This window comes from Indicator indicator, chromosome 2, assembly GCF_027791375.1.
Source record: "Indicator indicator isolate 239-I01 chromosome 2, UM_Iind_1.1, whole genome shotgun sequence".
Lineage (NCBI taxonomy): Eukaryota > Metazoa > Chordata > Aves > Piciformes > Indicatoridae > Indicator > Indicator indicator.
In genome coordinates, this window is record NC_072011.1 from 65544302 (window position 1) to 65556776 (window position 12475).

The 12475-nt window shown below is 48.0% G+C and overlaps 1 protein-coding gene across 1 annotated transcript in view; it reads right to left on the bottom strand.

Moving 5' to 3' along the window:
- Window positions 1-12475, bottom strand: part of ADGRB3 (adhesion G protein-coupled receptor B3) — a 496325-nt gene that overhangs the window by 283918 nt on the left and 199932 nt on the right. The window contains exons 4-6 of the mRNA XM_054392660.1: window positions 5170-5334; window positions 2181-2345; window positions 175-339 (exon numbers count right to left, since the gene is read on the bottom strand). Of these exons, the coding sequence (XP_054248635.1) occupies window positions 175-339; window positions 2181-2345; window positions 5170-5334 (495 nt within the window). The remainder of the gene's footprint in view (window positions 1-174; window positions 340-2180; window positions 2346-5169; window positions 5335-12475) is intronic.

Here is a 12475-nt window from a genome sequence, read left to right on the forward strand (position 1 = left end):
TTCTTGTAAGTTCCCTTCAGGTACTGGAAGACCACTCTAAGGTCTCCCCAGAGCCTTCTGTTCTCCAGGCTGAAGAGACTCAACTCTCTCAGTCTGTCCCCTGACCCTCTTCATGGCCTCCTGTGGACCATGCTGCAGTGCAAGACAATAAAAGTGATTCTCTTTGCATCTCACCTGGACACCTTTGCTCACTGCACCGTCTGACTTCCTCTCCAGTTCCTTCACACTGCTGCCCGGTCACGGCAGCACCTTGACAGATCCTGATCCGCCTCTCCCAGCCACCGTCGCAGGACTTGGAACAGCCGCTCCAATGCCCCCACTGGTTCCACTGTCCATTAGCTGTTTGGAAGAAGACAGTTACAGTGCTGACATAGTTCTAGGCATTAAGGTGGACGGTCACAAAGGTGGATTTCTTCCTGGGTTATTCCTTACATGAGTAAAAGAAGAAATCACCCTCCAGATATAAGCAGTGGTGAGAGAATTAATAGATGGAGGAAGGTGGAAGAGGAGGAAGTCCACTTGGCTCCTAAATATGGGATTCCTGCCTGCATGACTTGCATCTCAAGATGAGATAAAAGGGATTGGTGCACATCACCCTTCACTTAGGCTGCAAAGCAAACATTGTCCCTTTTGTGGTTTATTTGCTGTACTAGCATAGTGCTGTTGCACGGCAATGATACCCACTTACAGCCTGCACAAGCACTCCTTAAAACACTAAATAAAAACATCTTTGCATCTGATATTTTAAGAGCTTGGGGTTTGTAACATGCTCTTGCAGTGCAAATGAGGCTTAAAAGTAGTTATAAATGTAATTTACCCAGCCTGTGAGCCTGCTTTTAGACTGCCAGAGGATCCTGAAGTAGTCTCAGTGTAAAAAGAATCAGCTCACAGACATTGGCTTTCTAGGCTGGCAAAACAATTTATCAAGTGTTTCTTTTAGGCCTCCAGCATCTCCTTCTAAACATGGAATGGCCTTTGAACGGTGACAAACACAAAAAGCTGATGTGCAGCCTACCATGCAATCTTTCTGGATGCATTCTTTAGCTTTTTATCTCATTAAGAAACAACAGAGGAAGGCCTCAGGCCACCCTCTGCAGGTGGACGCTTTGCCCCTTTGCGGCCCACAGACGTCTGCTGGGAGACTGCTGGTGCGGCCCTGGCTGCAAGCTCAGAGCAGCCCCTCAGCACTCTGCATTTGGGGTTAGAGCACACTGGTGCAGAGGAGCCCCTCAGCAGCCCCTCAGCACTCACTCTGCACTCGGGATTGGAGCACACTGGTGCAGAGGAGCCCCTCAGCAGCCCCTCAGCACTCACTGTGCACTCGGGGTGGGAGCACTCAGGTGCAGAGCAGCCCCTCAGCATTCACTCTGCACTCAGGGTTGGAGCACACAGCACAGTTGGTGCAGAGCAGCCCCCGAGGACCCTCTTCTCCCAACACGACGACTCACCTGTGCACTCGGGGTGGGAGCACTCTGGTGCAGAGCAGCCCCTCAGCAGTCCCTCAGGACTCACTGTGCACTCGGGGTGGGAGCACTTTGGTGCAGAGCAGCTCCTCAGCGGCCCCTCAGCACCCCCTCAGCACTCACTGTGCACGCGGGGTCAGAGCGATCCCGCGCAGAGCAGTCGCCCTCGTGCAGAGCAGTTCCTCATCCGCCCCTGGCCCCTCACCTGTGCGCTCCGGGTTGGAGCACTCTGGTCCAGAGCAGTTCCTCATCCGCCCCTGGCCCCTCACCTGTGCGCTCCGGGTTGGAGCACTCTGGTCCAGAGCAGTTCCTCATCCGCCCCTGGCCCCTCACCTGTGCGCTCCGGGTTGGAGCACTCTGGTACAGAGCAGACCCTCAGCACTCACTGTGCGCTCGGGGTGGGAGCACTCTGGTGCAGAGCAGACCCTCAGCATCCCCTCAGCAGGCTCTCAGCACTCACTGTGCACTCGGCGTGGGAGCACTCCGGTGCAGAGCAGCCCCTCAGCACTAAGTCTGCACGCGGGGTTAGAGCACTCTCGTGCAGAGCAGTCCCTCATCAGCCCCTGGCCCCTCACCTGTGCGCTGCGGGGTGGAGCACTCTCGTGCAGAGCAGTCCCTAGCCCCCCAGCAGCCCCTCGCCCCTCACATTTGCACTCGGGGTTGGAGCACTCAGGTGCATAGCAGCCCCTCAGCAGCCCCTAGCCCCCCATCCCTCACCTGTGCACTCGGGGTTGAAGCACTCGCGGCTCTCTGCCCAGGGCCCTCGGCACTCGGAGCCTCCGTGGGCGGCGGCGGTGCACTGCCGGCTGCGCTGCTGGGTGCCGTTGGAGCAGCTCACCGAGCACTGGCTCCAGGAGCTCCATTCCTGCCACTGTCCATCCACTGCCGGCGCCGGGCACAAAAGAGAGGAACACAGCAGCGTTACCACGGGGGACGGGCTGGGCCTCATAGAATCATAGAACTGCGGAGTTTGGAACAGACCTTTGAGGTCATCAGGTCCAGCCTAGAGCTCACAATCACCACTGCTGCTAAGCTACTGCCACTGAGGCATGGCCCATATGCAATTAACATACTACAAAAACTACAAAGCATCAGTGGTGAGCACGTCCAAAGCATACAAAGTTCCTTTACACCACACCAAAAAGCCCAATGCTGCCCTTCTCCCCACCTGGGGTGCACCCCAAAGCCCCATTCACACATCTTTTAGATACCTCCAGGGATGGTGATTCCACCACCTCCCTGGGCAACCTGGTCCAACACCTAAGAAGCCCTCCTGGGAAGACATTTTTCCCAATATTCAACCTAAACCTCCCTTGGCACCACTTGAGGCCATTTCCTCTTGTCCTGTAACTTGTTGCATGTGAGGAGAAGCCAACCAGAAACACCATTTAAAAGGCTAAAGAATCCAGCATGAAGATTCCCTTCTAAAACCGAACATTCAAATCACAGCAAATTCTAAAGTTCAGCAAAGATTTAAACTCTCTCTTTTCAGTGCAACCAGCATAGAACTTCCTTAGCTGAAAGCCATCCAAGTACAAATAGCTGTTGAGCATCTCAAATTCTCCAATAACTGCTTGTTTTCACAGGTAAAGTGTAAGATCTTTCATGTTTCTTCCCAATACTGAAGTGAACTGAAGACTGATTTTTTTGGCTCTGCTATTTTCATTTGGCATTTCTCTGGTTGCCAGCCCCACTTCATGCTCATAGATCATGTTAATTACTTTTGTGTAGGTGCATGGAAAGTTGCACAGCTGCCAACTTGGCCCAACACTGGATTAACTCAACCTTTTTTTTGCAGCTGCATTCGACACCAAAGCTTCTCTCCACCACCAATATTCATTCTCAAGTTGCAATGTGCTTTGCTGACTAGAGGAAAAGCAAAATTCAGAGGTCATGGAAATCTAGAGAAATTTTAATTCTGTGAGGCAGAATTAAATCTGATTTTCTTTCATCTCTGTTTTCAGATCACTTAACAACCATTTGCTAATGAAATGCTCAGCAACACTTGTCAGGACGAGCTGCAGGCACAGAGCATCTATTTGCAGCAGCGTTGTCAACCATGGGTATTCAACAAGCCCACTGCAAGGATGACCTTCACACTCAGGACAGAAGTTTCACACATTACAGACCCCTGACACCTTTCTAATACCTAAGTGTTCCAATTAGCTCAATAGCCATTAATTACTCTTGTAGCTATCATCTCTGGATGGTTACTGAACTTGTTGTAACATGCAGGGATTAGAATCATAGAATCACTGATCAAGTTGGTTGGAAAAGACCTCTGAGATTCACAGATTCTTAGAATGGGTTGGGTTGGAAGGGACCTTAAAGATCACCCAGTTCCAACCCCTCTGCCATGGGCAGGGACACCTCCCACTAGCTGTTGAAAAGTGGTTGAGCAGCTCTTACAAATGAGGCAATTAAAATCCTTACCACAAGGGCGTAACTGGGATTCAAATAACAGCCCAGCTTCTGTCAGCCTTTTTCTGCACACATGTAATTAATCTCCATGTTGGATAAATTAATAACTATTACAGTCTTACAGTTCCCCAATTATGTTTTGTAATAAATAAATGATTACACTGAACCTCTAAGAAAAAAAAAAAAGGAACAGGCTGCCCAAGGAAGTGGTGGAGTCACCATCCCTGGGGGTGTTAAATATGTAGATACTTTGGGAAGTGGTTTAGCTTGATGGTTGGACTTGATGATCTTAAGAGGCCTTTTCCAACCTTAAAGAGTCTCTGTTTCTATAACTGCAGCAGAAACAGTGGCCACAAACTGTGTGACCTCTGAATGTCTCTCTTTAAGTCAGACTCAGAGAGAGAGATTCATAGAATGGGTTGGGTTGGAAGGGAGCTTGAAGTTCATCTAGTTACAGCCCCCCCGCCATGTGCAGGGACACCTTCCACCAGAGCAAGGCTTCATCCAGCCTGGCCTTGAACACCTCCAGGGAAGGGACAAGAAAGCTGGTGAGGGACATTTTAGGGTGTTAAGTAACAACAGGACTAGAGGGAATGAAAAAAACTAGAAATGGGTAGATTCAGACTGGATGTTAGGAAGAAATTCTTCCCCATGAGGGTGGTGAGACACTGGAACAGGTTGCCCAGGCAGGTGGTGGAAGCCTCATCTCTGGAGGTTTTGAAGGCCAGGCTAGAGGTGGCTCTGAGCAATCTGATGTAGTGTGAGGTGTCCCTGCCAATGGTAGGGGGTTTGGAACTGGATGAGCTTTGAGGTCCCTTCCAACCCTAACAATTCTATGATTCTACAGAAAAGCATCTGCGAAGGGAGATTCAGATTGGATGTTAGGAAGAAATTCTTCCCCTTAAGGGTGGTGAGACACTGGAACATCCACAGCCTCCCTGGGCAACCTGTTCCAGTCTCTCACCACCCTCAGTGGAAAGAATTTCTAATAAAGCTGTTTGGTTTTTGGTTCTCCCAGACCCATTCTCAGTCAAGATTTCCTAGCCTGCCCTGCAGAAAGATTATCTCGAAGAAACTAAGAACTGCCCGCTTGTATAACACCTCACCCTGATTACATCCTTGAATCACCACAGCTAGAATTAATTAGGAACAATATTACCCCCAGCTATTCACTTTGCATAACATTTCTTTTTCTCTTTCTGGGTGCAAAGGGCAATAAACCAAACCCCACAGGACCCCCAACAAAGGTAGAGTAACAAAGCAGAGAGTTGTGCCGTGAGCTCACCAGGGCAGAGTGCAATATTGCAAGGTTTGTGTTGTGTTTCAGGTCCATCACAGGATCTTCCCCCATACTGGGGAGGTATACATGACCTTGTCCTGGTTCTTTGGCCTCGACCACATGTGAATGAACACAGGCTCCAGGGTGACCATTCCTCCCAAACGCCATGGACTGCAACAAACCAAACAGATTTTAACCAGAAGCAGACACCAGAGCAGCAAAAGGATTGCAAAATAAACAGCTTCCAACGTTTCATGTGGGAATTATTTTGCCAGCCTGAAGCCAATCACCAGTCTTTAGCACTGGCAAATAAATCCTTTATAAAATTCAGCTAATTCCCCATTTTAAACATACTTTTTCCACTCAAGTTCTATTTAACTTTGAACCCTTTTTCTCTGCTCTGCAAAGCAATCACACTACCACATCTTCTACTGTTTCATTCTTTGCAGAAAGAAGGCTTCCCTTTGATGCCTGACTTCAGATCTCTTTAACAGCCCTGATAATTCTGGTGAAAATCAGGGAGATATTTTATCTATCCAGGCAACTCTACAAATCTGAGCCATCCAAATGAAGCTTCCTTTTGAAAACACAGAGATGAGTGCAACAGAAACTGGAGCAGGGCAGGTTTAGGTTGGACATCAGGAGGAAGTTCTGCACAATGAGAGTGGGGAAGTACTGGAACAGGATGCTCAGGGGTATGGTTGAGGCTCCATCCCTGGAGACATTCAAGCTCAGACTTGGTGTGTCCCTGGGCAGCCTGCTCTAGTTGGAGATGTCCCTGCTGACTGCAGGGGGGTTGGACAAGATGACCTTTGAGGGTCCTTTACATCCCAATGGAATCTGTGAGTAGTTTCTTCCTGTATCATCAGCATAAATTAAGGCTGTTGGATAAAAAAAATAATTTCCCTTGTCTGAACCCTGGTGGAAAGGTGGCAGCTTGATTATCTTCCTCCAAAATTCAAAGCCCACATAAACAAAGGAGACATGGTCCAAATCCCTTACATGAATACATTGATTAATTTAGCACAGACAGTAATTCAGGCATCACTCTAGAGGAGAATAAAAAGAAATCCTCACTCAGCAAACTTCAAACACCTTCAGAGCACACAGCAAAATACAGGCACAGAGCAATATTTTTAAATGCAAGTATTTCATGACATGAACAGAAAGAATCCTAGAAGATGCATCTTCCTCTAGCTCAAACTCTGTCCCCCACAGGAGAAGCTGGTCTATTTTACCACATTCCTTCCCTTTTCAGAAAGCATTGGAGCTGCGTTTTGAGAAGGTTCTCTCAATAGAGTTCAGACCATTTCATGCATGCATTGGAAATGGAAAAATACTGCAAAGCAAACTTCAGTTATTTGTCTTCTCCTTGAATGAAAGCAGTCACAGAGGTTTAAACTGGGCTCTGTTGAGAGCAGCAGAGTAAGAATCAGGAGTGTGGTAATGCCAGGCATGGAAGATGAACCCAGAGACTTAGTCCCAGCCTGGGCATCACACTCAGGATCACATGAGTGTGTGTTTCACACAGTCAGAGAATGGCTTAGGTTGGAAGGGACCTCAGAGACCATTTACCCCAGCCCCCCTGGCAGGGGTAGGGACACCTCTCAGCTAGACTCAGCTTCTCAAGACATAATCCAACCTGGCCCTGAACATCTCCAGGGAGGAGACATCCACAGCCTCCCTGGGCAGCCTATTCCAGAGTCTCACCACTCTCCTACTTCTTCCTCAGCTCCAGTCTAACCCTGCTCTGACTCAGCTTCAAACCATTCCCCCATGGCCTGTCTCTAGACACCCTCAGGAAGAAGCCTCTCTGCAGCCTTCCTGCAGGATCCCTTCAGGTACTGGCAGACAGCTCTAATGTCCCCCTGGAGCCTTCTCTTCTCCCACCCCAGCTCCCTCAGCGTGGACTCACAGCAGAGCTACTCCAGCCCTTGGATCATCATTGTGGCCTCTTCTGTCCTCTCTCCAGCAGCTCTGTGTCCTTCTCCTGCTGGGGACACCAGAACTGGAGGCAGGATTGGAGGTGAGGTCTGAGCAGAGCAGAGCCAAGAAGCAGAATCCCCTCTCCTGCCCTGCTGCACTCTGGGCTGCAGAAGGGCACTGCTGACTCCTGGGGAGCTGCTCAGCCCTGTCTGTTTGAAGGGTGTCTGGAGGGTGAAATGGTGTCTAACATCTCAGTGTATCACTGGCAGTGATTCACAGCATCACAGAACAAACAGATTTTTTTGGTTTGGCCTCACTTTTTTTTTTTTTTTTTTCAATCCATCCCTGTGCAAGAATTCTTGTGTATAGGTTTCCTTTGCCCTGAAGGCATGTATCACCTGCCCAGGCTCCACAAATACAACCCTTTACTTGCAGGGATCAGAATAACATCTCCCCAGGTGAAATGCAATCCTAAGGATGTTCAGGTCCCTGGCAGGTTATCACAAATCCATCAGGAAGATCAAAGGGAATTCTGCATGCAGGGAAAGTTCTACTGCATTTCATTAAAAGTAAGGGAAATTCCCATTTTGGTTGGTTCAGTGAGGTTAAAAAAAAAGAAAGTTTTGTTAGCTGACATCTGAGAAATGATTCCTGACAGAAAATACCAAGCCTCATAGAGGGAAGATTTGAACCAACTGGATATCAGCTCAGTTGATTAGAGGTTTTGAGTTGGTCACACACAAGTGGTCAAAAGCCACAATGATTATTCCACATCCTCCATGGCTAGCTTGATTTAAATGATCTTATTCTAAATACCACATCAATCTGCATGATATTACCCAAAAAACCCCAAGACCAACCAACCAACCACAAAATCTCCCCTCAGGAGCATTCCAAATTCAAGTGACAACTTTTAGTGGAGTTATTTTAGAAACCTTCATTAACTGTGACATTTTGGTCAAAAGCAGGAAACCTGAACTGGTCTAAAACTCCTAAATTGATGACTGCATCTGCACATCATTCCCTACATTTCATCTACACTCAAGACAGCTACCCTGGTCCAGCCACATCAGCTAAAGAAGCTGTATTTTGGGGTTTTTTTTAATCATGGGCAAAGCTTTAGATTCTGAATGCAGATTTGTCTCTAAGGTCCAATTCTATTTATTAGTTTTATCATCCAAGAAAAAAAATGAATTAGAAATCGAAGTGTTCCTGCAGAGAAGGACTTGGGGGTGCTGGTGAGGGAGAAGCAGGACAGGAGCCAGCAATGGGCACTGCAGCACAGAAGGCCAAGGGCAGCCTGAGCTGCATCAAGAGCGGTCAGAGATGGAGAGAGGGGATCCTGCCCTTCTGCTCTGCTCTGGAGAGACCTCACCTGCAGAACTGCATCCAGTTCTGGAGCTCTCAACATAGGAAGGGCATCAACCTGCTGGAGTGGGTCCAGAGGAGGGCCACAAAGATGATCTCAGGGCTGGGAGCACCTCTGCTATGAGGCCAGGTTGAGGGAGCTGGGGGTGTTCAGCCTGGAGAAGAGAAGGCTCTGGGAAGACCTAACAGCAGCCTGCCAGTACCTGAAGGGGCTACAAGAAGGCTGCAGAGGGACTGTCCCAAAGGCCTGCAGTGATAGGAGCAGGGGCAATGGTTTGAAATGAGAGCAGAGCAGATTTAGGTTGGATGTGAGGAACAAGTTCTGCACCATGAGGCTGCTGGAACATCTCAACTGGTTGCCCAGAGGGGTGGCTGAGGCCCCATCCCTGGAGATATTCAAGGTGAGGCTGGTTGTGTCCCTGGGCACCCTGATCTAGTTGGAGGTGTCACTGCTGACTGCAGAGGAGTTGGACAAGATGAACTTTGAGGGTCTCTTCCAACCCAAACCATCCTCTAATTGTATGAATCTATGATTCCAAACAGCAGTTGTTACATCTCCCCATGTCATGGTGGCTGATCCAAGATGCTCAGGTGCAACAAGAACTTAAAAAAAATCCAAACCAGAGCAAAGCAAAACAAATCCAAGTTAGAAAAAAAAAAGATTCTTCTGTAAGGGAAAAAATAAAGAGATGAAAAAGGTCTTGATGCTATGTAGACATCAGCTGAGGCTTTTCAGGGTACATCTGAGTTAAGTCCATTATTTAATTTGCAGGTTTGAGGCTGTCAACATGTTTTAGATGAGTTGTCTTCATTTTGAAGAGAGAAAAACGTGTGCTGAGGGGCTTCTGAAAGAGACTGCCTTGAACCCAAAGGCTGTGCATCTCTCCTGGCAAGAGCGGCTGCCTGTTAGCAGCACCACAGAATTATTCTTCTGTGATTTGGGATCTGAACAGAAGCCAAACTAAAATGTTTCACTTTGGGGAGACCCAAACTTACAGCAGCCTCTATCTGTCGGTGCTTTAAAGGAAGCTGTGCCCAAAAATCATCATCCATGACAAATTTCAGCTGATGAAGTCAAAATTTCACAGTAGCTTCTTGTCTCTGGAGACTTGAATGCATGTAACTGGTAGACAGCTAAGAAAGTCAAGGATGGAAAAAGCATAACACTAAGAAAACAACATCAGCAAACCAAGAAGGAGAGGGAATCTCTTCAATGCTTTCCTGAAGTGTCCAGCACGACCAGAGCAGCTTTAAAATAACATTTTTCATTTAATCTATTTTACCTTTGAATATTTTTTTCCCCTCCCTTAACATTTCTAAATGCAACAAGCCTATATAACTGCTCTGCTGAATTAGAGCCAGCTGAGCTATGCCAAATGGCAGCAGATGGAGAGCTGGCCCACAGAGGAGTCACTGTTGTCTACAACGCAGTTTCAGATGCAAGCTTCATTATTTGGGACCCAAAAAAAAAAAAAAAACAACACAACCCAAAAAATTAAAAAGAAAATCAGATTATTGCCAATTTCCCAGTCAAAAGCAGTGCTAGAAGAAGGAGTCTGAATTACTGCAGAGCCTCTTTCCCTTCTCCCCTGCCACTCTTTGAACCTCGTCACGTTGAAGCGAACACCCACAGTGTTCCCAAGATGCAAGTGCTGTGAGGTGGGAGGAGGAGGAGGACATTAAGCCATGCTGGCCTTCATCCTACAAGTGTATTTTGGGAGGTTTGCTTTTTTTTTTTTTCCATGAGTTTTAATTGCTTTTGGTCTGTTCAGCTCTAAATGGTACAGATAGTGAAAAGCTGTTCTGGCCGTTGGATGCTGATGTAGGTGGTACTGGCCTGGTGCTGTGGAACATCAACATCAATGGCACCAATGGAGGGCAGCCCCAGCAAGTCTGCAGATGACACCAAGCTGAGTGGTGTGCTCAACATGCCTGAGGGACGGGATGGCATCCAGAGGGACCTACAGCCTCAAGAAGAAGGCCTCAAGAAGAAGTCCTGAAGTTCAACAAGGCCAAGCGCAAGGTTCTCCACCTGGGTCAGGGTAGTCCCTGGTATCAGTGCAGCCTGGGGGAGGAAGGGATTAAGAGCAGCCCTGCAGAGAAGGACTTGGGGGTACTGCTGGATGAAAAGCTGCATAAGCCAGCAGTGTGTGCTGGCAGCCCAAAAGGCAAACCATATCCTGGGCTGCATCACAAGAAGCACAGCCAGGAGGCAAACCATATCCTGGGCTGCATCACAAGAAGCATGGCCTGGACTTGGGGGTACTGCTGGATGAAAAGCTGCACACGCCAGCAGTGGGTGCAGACAGCCCAAAAGGGAAGCCACATCCTGGGCTGCATCCAAAGCATTGTGGCCAGCAGAACAAGGGAGGTGATTCTACCACTTTGCTCTGGTGAGACCTCACCGGGACTGCTGCATCCAGCTCTGGAGTCCTGAGGACAAGAAAGAGATATTGGAGAAGGTTCAGAGGAGGGCCACAAAAAACCATCAGAGAGCTGGAGAACCTCTGCTGTGAAGAAAGGCTGAGAGAGTTGGGGTTGTTCAGCCTGGATTGTTTTGTCAGGCAGAGGTTTTCATTATGCCAGTGTACAAACTGTGTGGTTTTTTATGCATGGACCTGAGCTGTGCAGCTCTCTGAGTCAGGGTACATCATCTAATGAAGATAGAGGACACTTAAGCTAATAATTAAAGAGGTGTTGGGCAAAATTAGTGGAGCTGTGACTAGGAAAAGCACATTCCTACATTGCTCACCCTGCACACTGCCACACAGTGACCTAGCAGCCAGACAGAGCCCAACAGAAATTAAAAAGGTTGCTGTAATTACCTGAAACAACATGCAAGATTAAGCCCAGAAGACTAACTATTTAGGAAAAGTAATGTGAGACAGAAAGATCACAACCAGCTCTGGTGCTCTGGAAAGGAAAACATCTTTGCAGTGTCCCTGCTGGCCAGTGAGAACTGGTAAGCAATGCTGATAGCAGTGATGGGGAAACAAAAGCCATAGTCTGAGGTGGGAGTTCATGGGGAAGGACAGAGCTCCTCTGGGACCTGAGAATGTGGAGCAGGCTTTTTATGTGAGCATTGCTTACAAGTTTGCTGGATAGTGGCATTTGTAAGAATTGGGGATGGAAAAGATCATAGAATGGTCTGGATTGGAAGGGACCTCCCAAGCCCATCCAGTCCAACCCCTCTGCAGTCAGCAGGGACATCCTCCACTAGATCAGGTTGTCCACAGCCCTTGTCCAGCCTCACCTTGAATATCTCCAGGGATGGGGTCCCAACCACCTACCTGGGCAACCTGTTGCAGTGTTCCAGCAGCCTCCTGGTGCAGAACTTGTTCCTCACATCCAATCCCAGTCTGCTCTGCTCTCATTTCAAACCATTGCCCCTGGTCCTGTCCCTGCAGGCCTTTGCAAACAGTCCCTCTGCAGCCTTCTTGTAGCTCCCTTCAGGTCCTTCTCTGCTCCAGGCTGAACACCCCCAGCTCCCTCAGACTGTCATTGTAGCAGAGGTGCTCCAGCCCCCTGCTAAAATGACCTTTGAGGGTTCCTTCCAAGCCAGTGCACTCCATGAATCGACTTTGACAGCAGCTGAGCTTCCTTGGCTTTTGCACTACATGAAATTTGTTTGCCTGTTTCTTTTGATATGAACAAGTCTCAGTCTTTATTGGAAAGAATGAAGATAAAATTCTGTGCAGTTAGCTGATTTAAAAGCTTTTCCTTTTCTGAGGTAATCATGAGGAAGAAAGCAGGGAAACCTGCATCTCAGTCCCAGTGCAGGACTGTGTGTTTTCATCTTCATACTTCCTGCAGCATCAAGGCAATCCTTAAATGTGTCTTTGACTCTTGGGAATGTTTCTTCTTTTCTAATCCTCCTCTTTTCTTTTTTTTTTTTTTTTCCAACTTCTTATTTTTTGTACTTTTAAGTTGAGGCTTCTGCAATGCCTCCCACCTCTGGCAGGCTCTAAGTTATCCTAAACCTTTTTAGAAAGAGCTGCCCTATTTGTATGAGGAACAC